Raw genomic sequence first — 19,086 nt, forward strand, 5'->3', positions numbered from 1 at the left:
AGAGAAATTGATGAGTATGTGAGTAGGTGTGCCATTTTTCAACAAGTTAAATCTGAAAGGAATAAGCCTTTTGGCTTGATGCAACCGCTTTCCGTTCCACATTGGAAATGGAAAAACATTACTATGGATTGTTTGGCTTACTAAGTCAGGACATTTTATTCCAGTGAGAGAAAAGTATTCTTTAAGCCGATTAGCTGAATTATTCATATCGAAGATTGTGAAGTACCGTGGAGTTCTTGTTAGTATTGTCTCGGATCATGATCTCAGGTTTACTTCTAAGTTCTCAGTGGCATTTCAGGAAGCTCTGGGATCGAGGTTACTTTATAGTACAACATATCATGCTCAGACAGATGGATAATGAGAGAGGACTATTCAGACGTTAGAGGATATGTTGAGATCTTCGGTATTGCAGTTTGGTGACACTTGGCATAAGCAGTTGGATTTAATGGAATTTACCTACAACGATAGTTTTCATTCAAGTATTGGTATGGCACCGTTTGAGGCACTTTATGGCAGGTCTTGTCGTACACCTTTGTGTTGGTCTGAGGTTGGCGATAAAGTTTTGGAGGGCCCTGAGATAGTGGAGGAGACTACTCAAAATATTCAAGTGATTAAGTCTAACCTGAAAGCGACCCAGGACCGATACGGTTCAGGAAGAAAGGTAAGCCAAGTCCTAGGTATATCGGACCATATCAGATCACCAAGCGAGTTGGTAAAGTTGCGTACAAGCTTAAGTTGCTTTTGCATGATGTGTTCCATGTTTCCATGCTTCGTCATTATGTTTTGGATCTGTCGCATGTTGTTCCTCGTCAACCTTTGGAAATTAATCCAGATTTGACTTATGATGAGGAGATAGTGACTATTCTGGATTGGAAATAGGTTCTGAGGAACAATACTGTGAGATTAGTGAAAGTTTTGTGGAGAAATCACTCAATTGAGGAGGCTCCTTGGGAGATAGAGGACCGGATGAGAGAAATGTATCCACGCCTGTTTTATGATTACTAGTGGTTTGTTTGTTGTTGTTGTGTAATTTCAAGGACCAAATTTTCTTAAGGGGGTAGGTTGTGACAGCCCGTCCCAAAATATTTGTATCAATGATGTGAAATTACTAAATTACCCTTGAATGTTTGTGGTGTCGTGTGGTTTTAATTTAGATGTGGACCATTTATGCTAAGTCTTATCATTTGGGAACCAATTAGGAACTTGGACTTAGGTTTTATTTTTATTTGTTTTTGGTTGGTGACTCAGCTGGACATCACACACACACAAACCCTTTTCTCATTGACCCTCTCTATCGGATTTTCTCCCATTTCCATACAACTGTACGGACAAACCTCAAACTAACCCTTCCAGTCGTAGATCAAGATCATTGTTGGTGTTTTCGAACTCCTTGCAAGCTCAGAAGTTGATCCATACCTTTGGATAGACGCGAAACCTTCGAAAACCCTAGTTTATCGTGAGCTCCGATTTGGGTACTATTCATGCAATCGTCATCGTGAAGTTTTTAAGCTTCTAGGGACCTTTAGAACATTTTCATGAAGCTCAAAGAAGAAAAACAAAGTGTTTTGGACGTTGGGAAGTTAAGTTTGGCGAGTTTCAAGTTTGGCCGGATTTTTGTGGGCTTTTCCGACAAGATTTCGTTGGATTTAAGTCCTTAAAGTGGTAAGGTTTTGTTCTACTCATTGCAAGCTTCATTTTGGTACAAATTTCATGGAATTTGGTTGAGGAATGGAACAGATATGAAGTTTTAAATTTTTTCCAGAAACCAGCGAAAATTCAAGTTGCAGACGGCGGCACTAACCGTGGCAACCGGCAAGGCTCGCCGAAGAAGGAGACGAATATTCTGTCAGAGTTGACGGAATATTCTAACTGCGTCAGGTAACGTCGTTAACTTCTGTTAAGGTTTTAACGGAATATTCCTAATGGCAGTTAACTGTTCCGTTAGGGTTGGCCGCACGTGGGGGCACGTCTAGCCGTGCCTTGGCCGATGCGTGGGTGGTCGAAAGTTTTTTCTAAAAATATGGGGATGTTCGTGAGGTTGAGTAGATCACGTTAGTATATTCAATCACCCCATTTGAGCATTGTATGAGAAGTTATTACCTAGTTTCATTTATGTGCTTTAAATTAACGTTTATATAGTTGTTTCGCATATAGGTGAGACCTATCCTCAGGACGAGCGTAGTCAATCGAGGCTTGGGGGCTACGACCCTTCCACATACCAGTGAGTGGGCTTTTGGTTTTCCTTATATACCTATATACTTGAGATTTTTCCCAGAAAATCGATTTAAATGAAATTATGTTTGAAATGCCATGCCTATTGATTTATGCTTAGACTATAAATTTGTATGATATGTGCATATTGTGATTTGACGTGGTGGACACTCAGGTAAGTACCAGGTGAGTGGTAGCTTGTTTATGTGAATTGTTGATTATGTGAGATGTGTTGAGAGCTCGTAAACCTGCACCCCGATGTTAGTGCTTCAACCTAGAGTTAGGGCATAGTCTTTCATGTGATGTTCACCTCCCGCACCATACGCCCACCTTGGATCCAAGTTAGGTGCATAGTCCTATCGTACAGACCACTATAGTTAGTTACAACTTGTAGGTGACCCGCGATTATTCGCACATTCTTCACGTGAACGTAGCACTTGATCGTATTTATTTACACCCAGTCCTGTCGTACAAACCACTTTAGGTGATTTTGTCTCGTGTGCAGGTGACTCCGGCTAAATGGATGTGTTCTAGATTCAGCCATACAGGTCACGTTAGGTGACTCCGTGTAACATATCATTTGCAATGATTTATATCACCTAGCTTACAAGTTTTATATTGAGATATTTGACATGGCTTATATGTGGATGTTGCTAATTCGAGAATGGTTTCAATATATGTATGTATTCTATTTTCTTGGAAATTATACAGGTTTTACGGAGAAGGGTTAGAACTTTTGAGAAATGAAATGATTTTGAAAAGCTTTGTTTTTGCCCACTCACACTTTCTGTTTTGCGCCCCTCCAGGTTCTAGTTAGGAGTGCTTTTTGGTGGCTTGTGAGGAATCCACGGCAGCTCTGACGAATTATCACCATTGTATGGTCACCCTTGGGTGTTGTATAATTAGTTTTCGTCCTGTTGGACCGCACTTAGGCTACTTATGCTCTGGCTGTGAATTCACACTTATTTCATCTTGCACTTGTTCTTGTTTAGTGCTTTAGTTAGTTTGGTTTTTATTTAGTCGCATTTCTTATATTATTATTGCGGCACATGGCCAGCACGCCTTGATTTTGGTCGAGGTGTGTCAAAATTTCTTCGATTAAACTTGATATGGATACATTTTAAAATCAAAGTAAAAAGAATGTACCCATATAAGTTTAAAAATGGATTAGAAAAAAAAATTGAATAGATTTTATATAAAAAATTGTACATTTTACATATAACAAATTGGTATATTTAAGAATGAGTACATTTTAAGATTAAAAAGTTTTACATGAATGGGTACATATAATTAGTATGGGTACATTTAGCAAAATAAAAAGTACAAATAAAAAAAAATATGGGTACAAATACAAATAAACTTTAAAAAATATGGGCAGAAAAAGAAATTATTATATGGGTACAAATTAAAACTCAAAAAAAAAATTGGTACAAATTAAAAAGAATTACAAATTAGAAATGGGTACAAACTAAAACTAAAAATATATGATAAAAAATTTAGTTATAAATATAAATATACTAATTGTAACATTTTTAACATTAAATGAATATATTTAGAAATAAAAAAATATTTTAGTATTGAAATAATTAATTATGTTATTAATACCCAAGGACCTTGTGACATCCCACATCGCCTAGGGGAGTGATCCTTAAATGTATATTCTCATCCCTACCTAGCATGAGGCCTTTTGGGAGCTCACTGGCTTTGGGTTCCATTGGAACTCCGAAGTTAAGCAAGTAGCGTGCGAGAGCAATCCCATGATGGGTGACCCACTAGGAAGTTGCTCGTAAGTTCCCAAAAACAAAACCGTGAGGGTGTGCCGGGTGCCCAAAGCGGACAATATCGTGCTATGGTGGAGTTGGGCCCGGGAAGTGGTCCCGCCCGAGCCGGGATGTGACATCCCACATCGCCCAGGGGAGTGATCCTTAAATGTATATTCTCATCCCTACCTAGCATGAGGTCTTTTCGGAGCTCACTGGCTTTGGGTTCCATTGGAACTCCGAAGTTAAGCGAGTAGCGTGCGAGAACATTCCCATGATGGGTGACCCATCGGGAAGTTCTCGTGTGAGTTCTTAAAAACAAAACCGTGAGGGCGTGGTCGGGGCCCAAAGCGGACAATATCGTGCTACAGTGGTGGAGTGGGGCCTGGGTTGTGGTGGGGGCCCGGGTCGGGATGTGACAATTTGGTATCAGAGCCTAACCCTGGTCGTTGTGTGCCGATGAGGACGTCGGGCCCCTAAGGGGGGTGGATTGTGACATCCCACATCGCCCAGGGGAGTGATCCTTAAATGTATATTCTCATCCCTACCTAGCATGAGGCCTTTTGAGAGCTCACTAGCTTTGGGTTCCATTGGAACTCCGAAGTTAAGCGAGTAGCGTGTGAGAACATTCCCATGATGGGTGACCCATCGGGAAGTTCTCGTGGGAGTTCCCAAAAACAAAACTGTGAGGGCGTGGTCGGGGCCCAAAGCGGACAATATCGTGCTATAGTGGTGGAGTGGGGTCCGGGTTGTGGTGGGGGCCCGGCCCAGGATGTGACAGACCTTGATCAAAAATTGAAAATGAATAGGATTTTAATTAATGAAGTAGCAAAAGGAAGGATGAGAACCTAATTTCTCCAATCCTTAACATTCTTTAATTAAAACCTTAATAGTATTCAAAGTTTGATCAACGTCCCTTGACTTTGTACACCTCATTATATTATAGTTTTGACATTAATTGTTTGATATTTTATGAGATTTATAATCCTATAAATTTAAAATCCCTCATTATAATACTATTAGAAACGGTTACAACAAAAAAATTCAAACATTTTGATTGAATAAATGGATAAAAACTATGTAAAAATAAGAAATAATAAATGGCAAAAGAATGTCTCCATAGTGTTAAAAAAATGGTACATTTTACAAAAAAATTGGTACATTCACATTGTTTAGACTTAAAATTATTAGGTTGGGCCGAGTTTGGAATTGTTCTCAGCCCAGAAGCTCTGTTTGAGGATTTCTACAAATCAACCGGTTCATGGGCCGTCTAACTAAAAGTTGGCGAAACCCTGTTTGGAAAAGAATATTCCAGATGAATAAGAAGTAGGTGGGCCCTATTGCGAAGCAGATGAATGAAGTGGTTAAGTCCTGATGCAGTAAAGATTCTCGGCCAGATAAGGGTACCGGAAAGTGGAAGTGAATGTGGCCTAGTAAAAGGTTGAATTCAAAATCCTAATAGAAGTGGGATTGGCCGAGATAAGATGGATTGGGGTAAGGAGTCCTAGTTCGAGTATGGTTAGGATTAGGTTTTGCTGCTATAAATAGAGAAATGAGGGTGCAATTTAGGGACCTCCAATTCAACACACAATTGCTGTGTGCAAAACCTCTCAAACATCTTGAAATTTTTTATTTTCCTTTTCCCGCCGACACATCTTCAGTTTGGATAAACAGCACTGTGAAGGCAACCGGCGAACACCATCAATTTGGATAAACAGTACTGTTGCCGTAGAATCAGTCAACTGAGGAGCACCTTAAGTTTGGATAAACAGCACTGCGTCGAGGCCGACTGGTTACCTATCCAAGTCTCGATCGAGAAGGGTTTTCGAATCCTTATTGGCAAAGGTCATCTTATTAGCCTTCTCAGCGAAGTAAAGTGTTACGAGTTACAACATTTGGCGTATTGAACGCCGAGTGATTTTATGATTGGATACTCACAAATGAGTTTCAGAGTTCGGCATTCTAACGGCTGAACCACATTTACCATCAAGTCTACCTTTGAATACTTATGTTCGTACAGTCTGGTGTCGATTCGAAGTGCTTATACTTTCACGAATATAATCACTGTGACCGAATCTGATGCCGACGATTTGTGAACTACGCAGAACTAGCAGCCTTGTCTTCAGGCTCGAGAATCCAAAGGCCGAGAGTTGTTCCTTCCTCGGCCACAGTTGCAAGATAAAGAAGTCAGTAACGCATTCAACGCAACATCAACAAATTTTATTCCTTGGCCGACGAGTTGGCACGCCCCGCATTCAACTGAAGGACGTAGTTAGCTTATTAGTTACTCGGCCTGCATACCATGTAGGCTTTGTAATTTTTAGGGTCAACACATAAATAACAAAGTGGTACATTAATAAAGAAGAATGGGTACATTATAAACAAATTAGGGTACAAATAAAAGATTAAAAATTATGAGTACAAATGAATTTTTAAAAATATAGGCACTAAAAGAAATTAATACATGGGTACCATATGTAATTTTTGTATCTTTGATTAAATGTGACAGCCCGTCCCGGGAATTTTAAAACGTACACGTGAAAAGACGATTTTGCCCCTAGTGTGTTTCCTTTACGTTTTGTGTTATGTTTTGGGCTTTGTTGGCATGTTTTGAGCCACACACACTCTCCCACATCCACACCCTTTTCTCTCTATCCCTGCACCCTGTCCCGAGCCCCATTCCTTTCCCATTTTCCTTTCAACGTACGAACACACATACAAACACATCAAACCTTCACAGATCGAAGAAATAAAATACATATTCATGCTCGTGAGGCTCGTAGAAGTCCAACCATACCCATTTCAGGTAAGGATACCTTCGTTTTCACGTCAAACTCGGGATGCCCGATTTTGGTACTGTTCATGCACACGTAATTTCTCACGTTTTTGGGAATTTCAAGCTTGTAGGAAGCTTGGTGAGGTCCCTAGGAGGCTCGGGGTGGTTCGTTTGAAAGTTTTGGACGTCGGGATCATGAGTTTCGAGGTTGGCCGAAGTTGGGGTGATTTTCCAGGTGAGATCTCGTGGATTTTAGCACTTGAAAGTGGTATGATTGTGTTCCTCTCGTTTGTGAAATTTGGTTGAAAAACGAAGAAAATAGGACGATTTGAAAATTTCCCGGTTTTCTGACGGCAGCGACGGCGCCGGAGAAGACGACGGAATATTCCGTCAAATCTGACGGAATATTCCTGACGGCGTCAGTTGACGCCGTCAGCGTGCCAGGCACGTACCTGCACGTGGCCGTGCCTTGGCCGGCGCGTGGGGGCGCGTGCGGCGGTGAAAAATTATTTTAAAAATATGGAGATGTTCCTGAGGTTGTGTAGATCACATTGGTGTATTCATACACCCCATTTGAGCATTGTATGAGGAGTTATTTCTAAAGGTTGGTTATGTGCTTTAAAATTAACGTTTTTGTAGTTGTTTCGCATATAGGTGATACCTATCCCGAAGACAAGCGTGGTCACTCGAGGCAGGGGGGTTACGACCCTTCCACATACCAGTGAGGGGGCTTTTGGTTTTAAGTATATACCTATATACTTATATTTTCCCAAAAAATGATTTGAATTGTTTATTCGTCATATGCCATATATTATATTGCCGTTGGTTATGCATGGTTACTGCATTTAAATATGTGTGTGTATTGTTGCTGCGGGCGCAAAGGTAAGTGCCAGGTGAGTGGTGATTTATATTTAGGTTCAGTAGTGATTTTAGATGCATAGAGAGCTCATAACCTGCACCCCCGGTGTTAGTGCTCCCGCCCAGAGTCGGGCACAGTCCTTCACGTGATGTTCACCTCCCGCACCACACGCTCAGCTTGGATCTAAGATAGGTGCACAGTCCTGTCGTACAGACCACTCTAGGTGGTTCCGACTCGTAGGTGACCCGCGATTATTCGCCCAGCCTTCACGTGATCGTAGCACTTGAGCGTTTATATGTATTACACCCAGGCCTGTCGTACATACCACTTTAGGTGGTTCCGACTCATGTGCAGGTTCAGTTAGTGAGATTGAGATTTGAGCTCTAGATTCAGCCGTACAGGTCACATTAGGTGACCCCGGCTGCCAGCTTATATGACAGTGATATGATTATACCTGAGCACTTACATTTCATTTTGAGGTTTTGGCATAGCATATTCTTAAACATGATTGGCATATATATATATATATATATATATCTACTTTCTGGGAAGTATACAGGTTTTACAGCAAGGGGTTAGAACTTATTTATTAAATGGTTTTCGAAAAGCTTTGTTTTTGCCCACTTACGCTTTTGTTTTGCACCCCTCCAGGTTCTAGTTGGCTAACACGTTGGTGGTTTCCCAGAGGATTTTCCCAGCATTTCTAACAGATGATCACTAGCGTAGAACCACCTTCGGGTGTACTTTTGTTGTGTCGTTTTCTTTTGGACTGCTTTAGGCTTTATGCTCTGAACTAAGCGTCACAGTTACGCTTGCACTTGTTATTACTTTATGTAAAACCAGTTTTTACTATTTCTATTATTATTTTATTAGCTTCCGCACTGTGCACATGGTTACGTCACTTCCACGTGACGGCCAGCATGCCCTAATCTCGGTCGGGGTGTGTTAGTTTGGTATCAGAGCCTAGGTTTGGCAGTCCTGTGCTTTTGTGAGTATTGTAATGATTTTGGTGTCTTCTGTCAGAATTATGTCGCCTCGTCGGGAACCACGTCGCTCTGCTGAGCCTAGTTTCCCTGATATTGCTCAGCTGGGGGAAGCTATTGCTACAGCTATTCAGTCGGCGATCCACCTTCCCCAGAGGACTCCTCTGGAGACTCTGTATAATTTGAAGTTGGATAAGTTCGAAGGCAACGAAGGTCATGAGGGTGCGGAGCGATGGTTAGAGCATATTGAGAAGACTTTTCATGTTTTGCGCAGTCAGGGGAATCTTCCAGTTGAGAAGTGGGTTGAGACGACATCATGGTTTTTGGGTTAGGAGTCTGCAGCCTGGTGGGAGCAGGAACTTCATTGTTTGACTCCAGCTGAGAGGTCTGATTGGGATGTTTTCCAAGAGTTGTTCAGGAGAAGGTTTGTGCCTCCTGAGTATATTGATCGTAAGAAGCAGGAATTTACGGAGCTGAGACAGAGGAAGTTGACAGTGAATGAGTACTATCGGAGGTTCACTGATTTGTCTCGTTATCATCCAGATGTTGCTGGTAATCCGGCGAAGATGCTTCGTCGTTTCCGTTTAGGCACTAAGAAGAAGTGGCGTTCAATGGCGACCATTACCCACTGTGATACCTACCAGGAGTTTTATGAGATTCTATTGAGGATTGAGGATTCAGAAAATATGCCGAGCAAGAGTGAAAAGGAAGAGAAAGATGGTAATCAGAAAAAAGATGATAAGGGTAAAGGTCAGGCGTCGCTCGGACCTCGTAAGACACAGAACTTCAAGAGGGGTGGCACTAGTTCTAGCTCTTCTAGCGGTGGTTTTAGCGCCACTGGTCAGGGACGTGGAGGTAGGTTTGCTGGTTGTGCTAGAGGCCAGAGACAGGGTGATGCTGGTAGAGGTAGGGCCCTAGTTTGCCGCAGGTGCAATAATCGGCATTTTGGCGAGTGTAGGCGTGGCAGCAGTGGTTGCTTTACTTGTGGGCAGATGGGACATCGGGCTGCAAATTGTCCCCAGAGTCAGCAGCAGAAGCCGCAACCGACTTTCTTGCCGCCGCCTGCACCGATTCAGCAGATTCAGGGTCCGGGTGGTTATGGACAAGCAGGTCGAGGTGGTGCCTACCACTATCAGGGCGATGTTGTTCCTTATGCCCCGGGATAGTATCAGTATCCCCAGGACCCATATTCTCAGAGTGGTTATCCTCCGTATTCTGGCGGCTATATGCCGTATCCTCCAGCTTCAGCAGGCGGTTCTCAGTGGTTTCAAGGAGGACAGTTTCAGCAGGGAGAGATTGCTACGAGTAGTGCGGGGTTTTTGAGGCAGTCTGGTCAGCCCAGTCAGGGGCGTGGCACTCAGAGTCGTGGCAGTCAGATGAGCAGAGGTCGAGGTAGACGACAGCAGACCCAGGGGCGTATTCATAATATTTCGCTGCAGGATGCTCAGAACAATCTGGATTTGATCATGGGTACGTTAAATATCCTTGGTTATTTTGCTAGAGTATTAATTGATTGTGGTGCTACACATTCTGTGATTTCTCATACATTTGCTCAAGTGACGCAACCTCGCCCCACACCTCTAGGGTATGACTTAGAGTTCGCTATGCCTAGAGGGGATATATGTATTGTAGATCGTGTGTACCCAGGACACAGTGATAGTAGAAGATGTGGTTATGCCAGCTGATTTTATCCCGTTAGACATTGTTGACTTTGATGTGATTCTGGGCACGGATTGGTTGCATTTCAATCGTGCCAATATTGATTGTTACGGGAAAATAGTTACGTTTCATCGTCCTGGACTACCTGTGGTTACTTTTGTGGGCGAGCAGAGTGAGGTGAGACATGGTGTTATTTCAGCTTTGCGAGCGAAAATGTTGTTGTCTAAAGGTTGCCAGGGGTACTTAGCTCATGTGGTGTTGGATGAGGCTGCTCCTAGTAGAGTTGAGGATGTGAGGGTAGTCAGACACTTTTCTGATGTTTTCCCCGAGGATTTACCTAGTTTACCACCAGACCGAGACATGGAGTTTACTATTGAGTTGCTTCCAGGTACTAATCTTATTTCCTTGACTCCTTATCGTATGGCTCCTGCTGAGTTAAGGGAATTGAAAGTTCAGTTGCAGGATTAGTGGATAAGGGTTTCATTTAGCCTAGTACTTCACCTTGGGGTGCTCCAGTATTGTTTGTGAGGAAGAAAGACGGAACATTAAGACTATGTATTGATTACAGGCAATTAAATCGGGTAACGATTAAAAACCGTTATCCGTTGCCACGTATCGATGATTTGTTTGATCAGCTTCGAGGTACTTGTGCATTCTCCAAGATTGACTTGAGGTCTGGATATTATCAGCTGAAGATTAGTAGGGATGACGTTCCTAAGACGGCATTCAGGACTCGTTATGGTCATTACGAGTTTCTGGTTATGCCATTTGGGTTGACGAACACACCAGCTACTTTTATGGATTTGATGAACCGAGTGTTCCAGCCATATTTGGATAGGTTTGTTATTGTTTTCATTGACGACATTTTGGTGTATTCGAAGTCCAAGGCGGAGCATGTTCGACATCTTACTTTGGTGTTGAAATGGTTAAGGGAACACCAATTGTATGCTAAGTTTAGCAAGTGCCAGTTTTGGTTAGACCAAGTTGCGTTTTTGGGGCACATCATTTCAGCTCAGGGTATTTTGGTGGATCCACAGAAGGTCGCAGCTGTGGAGAAATGGGAGCAACCGTGAACCGTCACTGAGGTGAGGAGTTTCCTTGGTTTAGCAGGGTATTATCGGCGGTTGGTTAAGGATTTTTCTGTGATTGCTTTACCACTGATGAGGTTAACGAGGAAAGACGTTAAATTTGAGTGGGATGATAAGTGTGAGCAGAGTTTCCAGCAATTGAAGTATTGTCTCACTTATGCACCTGTTTTGGCACTCCCGAACGATAGTGGGGATTTCGAGGTTTATAGTGATGCTTCTTTAAATGGTCTGGGATGTGTGTTGATGCAGCATCGTAGGATGATTGCTTATGCTTCGCGACAGTTGAAACCCCATGAATTGAATTACCCTACACATGATTTGGAGTTAGCAGCTATCATTTTTGTGTTGAAGTTATGGAGACACCACCTTTATGGAGAGAAATGTAGGATCTTTACAGATCATAAGAGTCTTAAGTATCTTTTTACGTAGAAGGAACTCAATCTTCATCAGCAGAGGTGGATGGAGTTGCTCAGTGATTATGACTGCACGATTGATTATCACCCTGGTCGTGCAAATGTAGTTGCTGATGCACTTAGCAGGAAGTCTCAGGGCCGTATCAATGCGTTGTACGCTAGTCGTATTCCTCTTTTGGCGGACTTACGTTCTACGGGAGTGAGGTTAGAAGCAGAAGATCGAGATGTGGCTTTACTTGCTAATTTTCAAGTTAGGCCAATTTTGGTCGATCGGGTACTTGAAGCTCAGGTAGCCGATAGTGAAACCCAGGAATTGATCCAAGCTCGAGATCGGGGAAGGAGGAGAGACCTCAGAGTTCGTGATTCAGACGGCATGTTGATGCAGGAGGGTAGAATGTTCGTGCCTAATAATTTGGAATTAAAGAAAGCAAATCTCGATGAAGCACATATCTCGGCTTACGCCATGCATCTAGGAGCTACTAAAATGTATCATACCATTCGACCATTTTATTATTGACCGGGTATGAAGAAGGAGATAGTTGAGTATGTGAGTAGGTGTGTTGTTTGTCAGCAAGTTAAGGCTGAAAGAAAGAAGCCGTTTGGGTTGTTGCAGCCGCTTCCCTCTCCAGAGTGGAAATGGGAAAATATTACTATGGATTTTGTGTACAAGCTTCCGCATACACATAATGGTTTTGACGGCATTTGGGTGATTGTTGATCGGCTTACTAAGTCAGCACATTTTCTTCCAGTGAGGGAGAAGTATTCTTTGGGCCGATTAACGGAGTTGTTTATCTCGAAGATTGTGGAAGTACCATGGTGTCCCTGTGAGTATTGTCTCGTATCGTGATCCATGATTTACATCTAAGTTTTTGGTGGCTTTTCAGGAAGCTTTGGGTACGAGACTATTTTATAGTACGGCGTATCATCCTCAGACGGACGGACAGTTAGAGAGAACTATTCAAACTTTGGAGGATATGTTGCGAGCTTCGATGCTACAGTTTGGTGATGCTTGGCACAAGCGGTTGGATTTAATGGAATTTGCCTACAACAACAGCTTCCATTTGAGTATCGGCATGGCACCATTTGAGGCATTGTATGGTAGATCTTGTCGCACGCCATTGTGTTGGTCAGAGGTCGGAGAAAGAGTTTTAGTGGGTTCGGAGATTGTTGAGGAGACTACTCAAAATGTTCAGGTAATTAAGTCTAACCTGAAGGCAGCCCAGGACAGGCAAAAGAGTTTAGCAGATCGGCATGCTATTGATAGAGTGTATGAGGTTGGCGATTGGGTATTTCTGAAGCTTTCACCATGGAGAGGCGTTGTACGGTTTGGAAAGAAGGGTAAGTTGAGTCCCATGTACATTGGACCATACATGGTCACAGAGCGAGTTGGTGAGGTGGCTTACAGGTTGGAGTTGGCTAGAGTACATAACGTTTTCCACGTGTCTATGCTTCGACATTATGTTGCTAATCCGTCTCATGTGATACCCCCTCAACCCTTGGAAATTAATCCAGATTTGACTTATGATAAGGAACCAGTGACGATACTAGATTGGAAGGAAAAGGTTCTGAGGAACAAGACGGTAAACTTAGTGAAAGTTTTGTGGAGGAATCATTCCGTGGAGGAAGCTACGTGGGAAACAGAAGATCGGATGAGGGACTTTTATCCTCGATTGTTCTTTGATCACTAGGGGTTGTTGTATGGTTGTTTTGAATTTCGGGACGAAATTCTAATAAGGTGGGTAGGTTGTGACAGCTCGTCCCGGGAATTTTAAAACGTACACGTGAAAAGACGATTTTGCCCTTAGTGCGTTTCCTTTACGTTTTGTGTTATGTTTTGGGCTTTGTTGGCATGTTTTGAGCCACACACACTCTCCCACACTCCACACCCTTTTCTCCCTATCCCTGCACCCTGTCCCGAGCCCCATTCCTTTCCCATTTTCCTTCCAACGTACGGACACACACACAAACACATCAAACCTTCATAGATCGAAGAAATAAAATACATATTCATGCTCGTGAGGCTCGTAGGAGTCCAACCATACCCATTTCAGGTAAGGATACCTTCGTTTTCACGTCGAACTCGGGATGCCCGATTTTGGTACTGTTCATGCACACGTAATTTCTCACGTTTTTGGGAATTTCAAGCTTGTAGGAAGCTTGGTGAAGTCCCTAGGAGGCTGGGGGTGGTTCGTTTGAAGGTTTTGGACGTCGGGATCATGAGTTTCGAGGTTGGCCAGAGTTGGGGTGATTTTCCAGGTGAGATTTCATGGATTTTAGCACTTGAAAGTGGTATGATTGTGTTCCTCTCGTTGTAAGCTTCATTTTGGTACCAATTTTGTGAAATTTGGTTGAAAAACGAAGAAGATAGGACGATTTGAAAATTTCCTGGTTTTCCGGCGTCGGAGAAGACGACGGAATATTCCGTCAAATCTGACGGAATATTCCTGACGCCGTTGACGGAATCTGTTAGGGATAACAGAATATTCCTGACGGCGTCAGCGTGCCAGGCACGTGCCTGCGCGTGGCCGGTGCGTGGGGGCGCGTGCGGCGGTGAAAAATTATTTTAAAAATATGGGGATGTTCCTGAGGTTGTGTAGATCACGTTGGTGTATTCATACACCCCATTTGAGCATTGTATGAGAAGTTATTTCTAAAGGTTGGTTATGTGCTTTAAAATTAACGTTTTTGTAGTTGTTTCGCATATAGGTGATACCTATCCCGAGGACGAGCGTGGTCACTCGAGGCAGGGGGTTACGACCCTTCCACATACCAGTGAGTGGGCTTTTGGTTTTTCGTATATACCTATATACTTATATTTTCCCAGAAAATGATTTGAATTGTTTATTCGTCATATGCCATATATTATATTGCCGTTGGTTATGCATGGTTACTGCATTTATATATGTGTGTGTGCATTGTTGCTGCGGGCGCAAAGGTAAGTGCCAGGTGAGTGGTGATTTATATTTACGTTCAGTAGTGATTTTGGATGCATAGAGAGCTCATAACCTGCACCCCCGGTGTTAGTGTTCCCGCCCAGAGTAGGGCACAGTCCTTCACGTCATATTCACCTCCCGCACCACACGCTCAGCTTGGATCCAAGTTAGGTGCACAGTCCTGTCGTACAGACCATTCTAGGTGGTTCCGACTCGTAGGTGACCCGCGATTATTCGCCCAACCTTCACGTGATCGTAGCACTTGAGCGTTTATATGTATTACACCCAGGCCTGTCGTACATACCACTTTAGGTGGTTTCGACTCGTGTGCAGGCTCAGTTAGTGAGATTGAGATTTGAGCTCTAGATTCAACCGTACAGGTCACGTTAGGTGACTCCGGCTGCCAGATTATATGACAGTGATATGATTATACCTGAGCACTTACATTTCATTTTGAGGTTTTGGCATAGCATATTCTTGAGCATGATTGGCATATATATATATATATCTACTTTCTGGGAAGTATACAGGTTTTACGGCAAGGGGTTAGAACTTATTTATTAAATGGTTTTCGAAAAGCTTTGTTTTTGCCCACTCACGCTTTTGTTTTGCGCCCCTCCAGGTTCTAGTTGGCTAACATGTTGGTGGTTTCCCAGAGGATTTTCCCAGCATTTCTAACAGACGATCACCAGCGTAGGACCACCTTCGGGTGTACTTTTGTTGTGTCGTTTTCTTTTGGACTGCTTTAGGCTTTATGCTGTGAACTAAGCATCACACTTCCGCTTGCACTTGTTATTACTTTATGTAAAACCAGTTTTTACTATTTCTATTATTATTTTATTAGCTTCCGCACTGTGCACATAGTTACGTCACTTCCACGTGACGGTCAGCATGCCCTGATCTCGGTCGGGGTGTGTCATTAAATATACAATGTCACGGGACGGTATACACATGGGTACAAATACAAATCAAACTTTAAAAGATACGGGCACAAAAAGAAACTAATATATGGGTACAAATTAAAAATGAAAAGAAAATTGGTACAAATTAAAAAATATTTGCAAATTAAAAATAGGTACTAACTAAAAATAAAAATATATGATAAAAAATTTAGCCATAAATATAAATATACTAATTGTAACATTTTCAACACTAAAGGAATATATTTAAAAATAAAAATATTTTATTATTCAAATAATTAATGATATTATTAATACCCAAGAACCTTGATAAAAAATTCAAAATGAATAGTATTTTAATTAATGGAGTAACAAAATGAAGGATGTGAACCTAATTTTCCCTTTAGAAAATACTTCTAAAACAAGAAGAAGAATTTCATGTTGAAAAGCAGCCAATTAAGCTCTTACCCGTTGCAATGGGCGCTATTAATTATTCCTTGTATCTGCAGTCTGTGTTTCCTTAAGGTTCGATTTTCTGCATAAATGGGTGTTAATTATTCAATTAAATCTAATTAGGAAAAGAAAAGAAAGAAATAAAAACAAACTTGGAAGGACGCGTTTTACATAAATCTCCAACCGGACCTGATTCAAGTTTCATGCTTTCATGGAATTAAATTAACAACACCCCTCTTCATATAGTTTTTATTTTATTTTTTAGTACAACAATATATTTTACACTAAAAGGAGGAGAAGTTCATTTAAACCACATAATTGAGAACCTTATTTGGTATCAAGTTCGTCATCCATGAGATTCGAACTTAATACCTCTTACTTAGAAGTGAAGAGGAATACTATTAAACCGTAGTACTGAGTGACCCTTTTCATATAGTTAAGAAAACTAATTTTTCATAAAGAAAATTTTCTCCCATTTTAAGCGTGAATCAAACAGCGTTGCTAGTTTACTCACATTATATTACATGTTTAACTAATGTATTAACATACTCTAAAATGTAAACTCGTCACCCATCTAGATACATTATTACGCAAACTAAAAATATTGAATTATAATTTAACAAAGCATATTTTAAATCTCGAGTAACAATACATAGCAGCAAAAATGAAGTTCTTATTATCTAGTTATACCATTACTTATACTATCTTCCTAATAACTATGGAATTCACATACATTAACTGATTTTACGTTTATCAAAGAGATGATATAAGTAATAGCATAACTGAATGAATTACTGTGCCAAATTTTTTAAATAATGCTCTCTTATTGGCTCAGCAACACTGCAGCTCCAACTGGGTCCCAGCCTTCCTGGTCGGCACAGACACATGACAACTACTCACCATCGATTATTATTTAAAAAATATTTAATCATTTTATTATCGTATTATGTATTAATATCCTGTAATAACACCAGGGGTCAATTACCAAACTTTCTCCTATGATATTTTGCGTGGTTGAAATTCACCCACGTGTAGCCCTTTCACTGGTCAACACCAGATTTTCCCTCTCACTGGATAGATAACATCAGCACTCGCCATTTGCCTCTGAGAACACACCTACAATTCTACTCGCTTCTCTCTAACAGAAGCTACACGCATTCGCTAACAAAGTTACTCCCTCCGACGTCGTTTTGAGGATATACATGGGCCTCCAAGACCGGTGGACTGCCGCAGCTGTCGGCTTAGTCGACAAGCCCTGCGACTCCTGCAAGACCTCGGCGGCGGCCTTGTTCTGCCGAGCCCACTTGGCCTTTCTCTGCCTGGCCTGCGACTCCAGGATCCACCCCGTCAACAAGCTCACCACACGCCACGAGCGAGTCTGGATGTGCGGGGTCTGCGAGCAGGCCCCAGCCGCCGTCACCTGCAAGGCTGACGCCGCGGCTCTCTGCGTCAGCTGCGACGCCGACATCCACTCGGCTAACCCCCTCGCCCGCCGCCACGAGCGGGTCCCGGTCGAGCCTTTTTACGACTCCGCCGAGTCTATCATCGTCAAGTCAACAACAACTGGCCCGTCATCCGCCGCCGCGGCCCACAACTATCTCGTCCCAAACGGCGACGTTGTATTTAACACTAAAGGCATTGAAAACGACGCCGCGTCGAGCTGGCTGATCCCCAACCCGAATTTCAACTCGAAGCTCCATATGGATATCGCTCCGGACATCCTAAAGTCCTCCGATGATCTCATCTTCCCGGAAATGGATTCGCTGCTGGAGTTCGATTACCCTACCTCAATACACAATATTTCGGGTTCAGGTGCGAGTAATGACAGCGTTGTTCCGGTTCAACCCGACCCGATTCCACCGCCATCGTTCAACATGAACTACAACTTTTCGGGTCCCGCCGATCACAACTGCTCCGACCTGGACTTTTGCAGAAGCAAGCTCTCTTCTTCCTTCAGCTATCCGACTCAGTCCCTCAGTCAAAGCGTACGTTATCCGAATTAAATTAAACTATCTTCCTCCGATGTCTCGGTGCAAAATTTGACATTTTCCCGAAATTCCGGGACTGTGTACTAACTATTGTGGATATTTACGTGCTTTTCAGGTTTCGTCCTCTTCCTTAGATGCCGGAGTTGTTCCCGATGGAAACTCCCTCTCCGATATACCGTATCTCTTCGGCCGAAACACCAGCAGCAACGGTTCGGAACCGGGAGATATATCCTACTCTTTCGGCCCAAAAGCCAGCGACAAGGTTTCGGAAGCCGGCGTACCGGTCTCGGCAACTCCTGCGAGTCAACCAGCGACTCAGCTCTGCGGACTGGACAGGGAGGCTAGGGTATTGAGATACAGACAGAAGAGGAAGAACCGCAAGTTCCAGAAAACAATCCGATATGCTTCGCGGAAAGCGTATGCCGAAACTCGTCCGAGGATCAAGGGCCGGTTCGCGAAACGCAACAAAACCGAAACCGAGACCGAGGTGGGGGATCGCATCTATTGCTCCGGGCCGGGCATTTATATTCCGGACCCACAATTCGGCGTCGTTCCGACGTTTTGACAATTGGGGATTATCTATTTTATTTTAGAGTGTGGTGTAATGATTGGTCAGCCGTGATTTATCGTTTTCGTTTTTTAACTTTTGAATGTTTTCATCGGCCTTCGTAAGTCTCTTTCATTTAAATTTGATGCAAGTCAGTAAAGTCTCTCTCTCTCTCTCTCTCTCTCTCTCTCTCTCTCTCTCTCTCTCTCTCTCCCCGCTTTCGTTTTCACCCGAAGAAAAATTTAATAAAATAAAAATAAAATTATCTGTCAAGGATCTGTTTCTGAATTCCGATTGTTTGGCAAAACCCTCACCTACTTTTTGTTTACATACTTTATTGAGCAGGCCAGGAATTGTTGTAATCTAAAATAATGTCTGGTGGGTAAACCATTTTTTCTTTAAAAAAAAAAAAAAAAAAAAAAAAAAAAAAAAGAAGAAGACAATGACCTATGGGGATGGCTAAATGTTTAAAAGTAAAAAAAATAACATGATCTGCCAAAAAAATTCATCGACAACC

General features: G+C 42.4%; 1 protein-coding gene across 1 annotated transcript; it reads left to right on the forward strand.

Annotated features, from left to right (window-relative positions):
- Positions 1-17,138: 17,138 nt before the first annotated feature.
- On the forward strand, positions 17,139-18,685 carry LOC125477494 (zinc finger protein CONSTANS-LIKE 5-like). Its single transcript, XM_048584641.1, has 2 exons — positions 17,139-18,019; positions 18,138-18,685. Exons 1-2 carry the CDS (start codon positions 17,237-17,239, stop codon positions 18,585-18,587), a joined length of 1,233 nt encoding a protein of 410 aa, XP_048440598.1. The 5' UTR covers positions 17,139-17,236; the 3' UTR covers positions 18,588-18,685.
- Positions 18,686-19,086: the final 401 nt, after the last annotated feature.

Source organism: the organism of the source record quoted next, unplaced genomic scaffold, assembly GCF_019419815.1.
Source record: "Pyrus x bretschneideri cultivar Hongxiangsu unplaced genomic scaffold, Pyrus_bretschneideri_v1 Contig210, whole genome shotgun sequence".
Classification (NCBI taxonomy): Eukaryota; Viridiplantae; Streptophyta; class Magnoliopsida; order Rosales; family Rosaceae; genus Pyrus; species Pyrus x bretschneideri.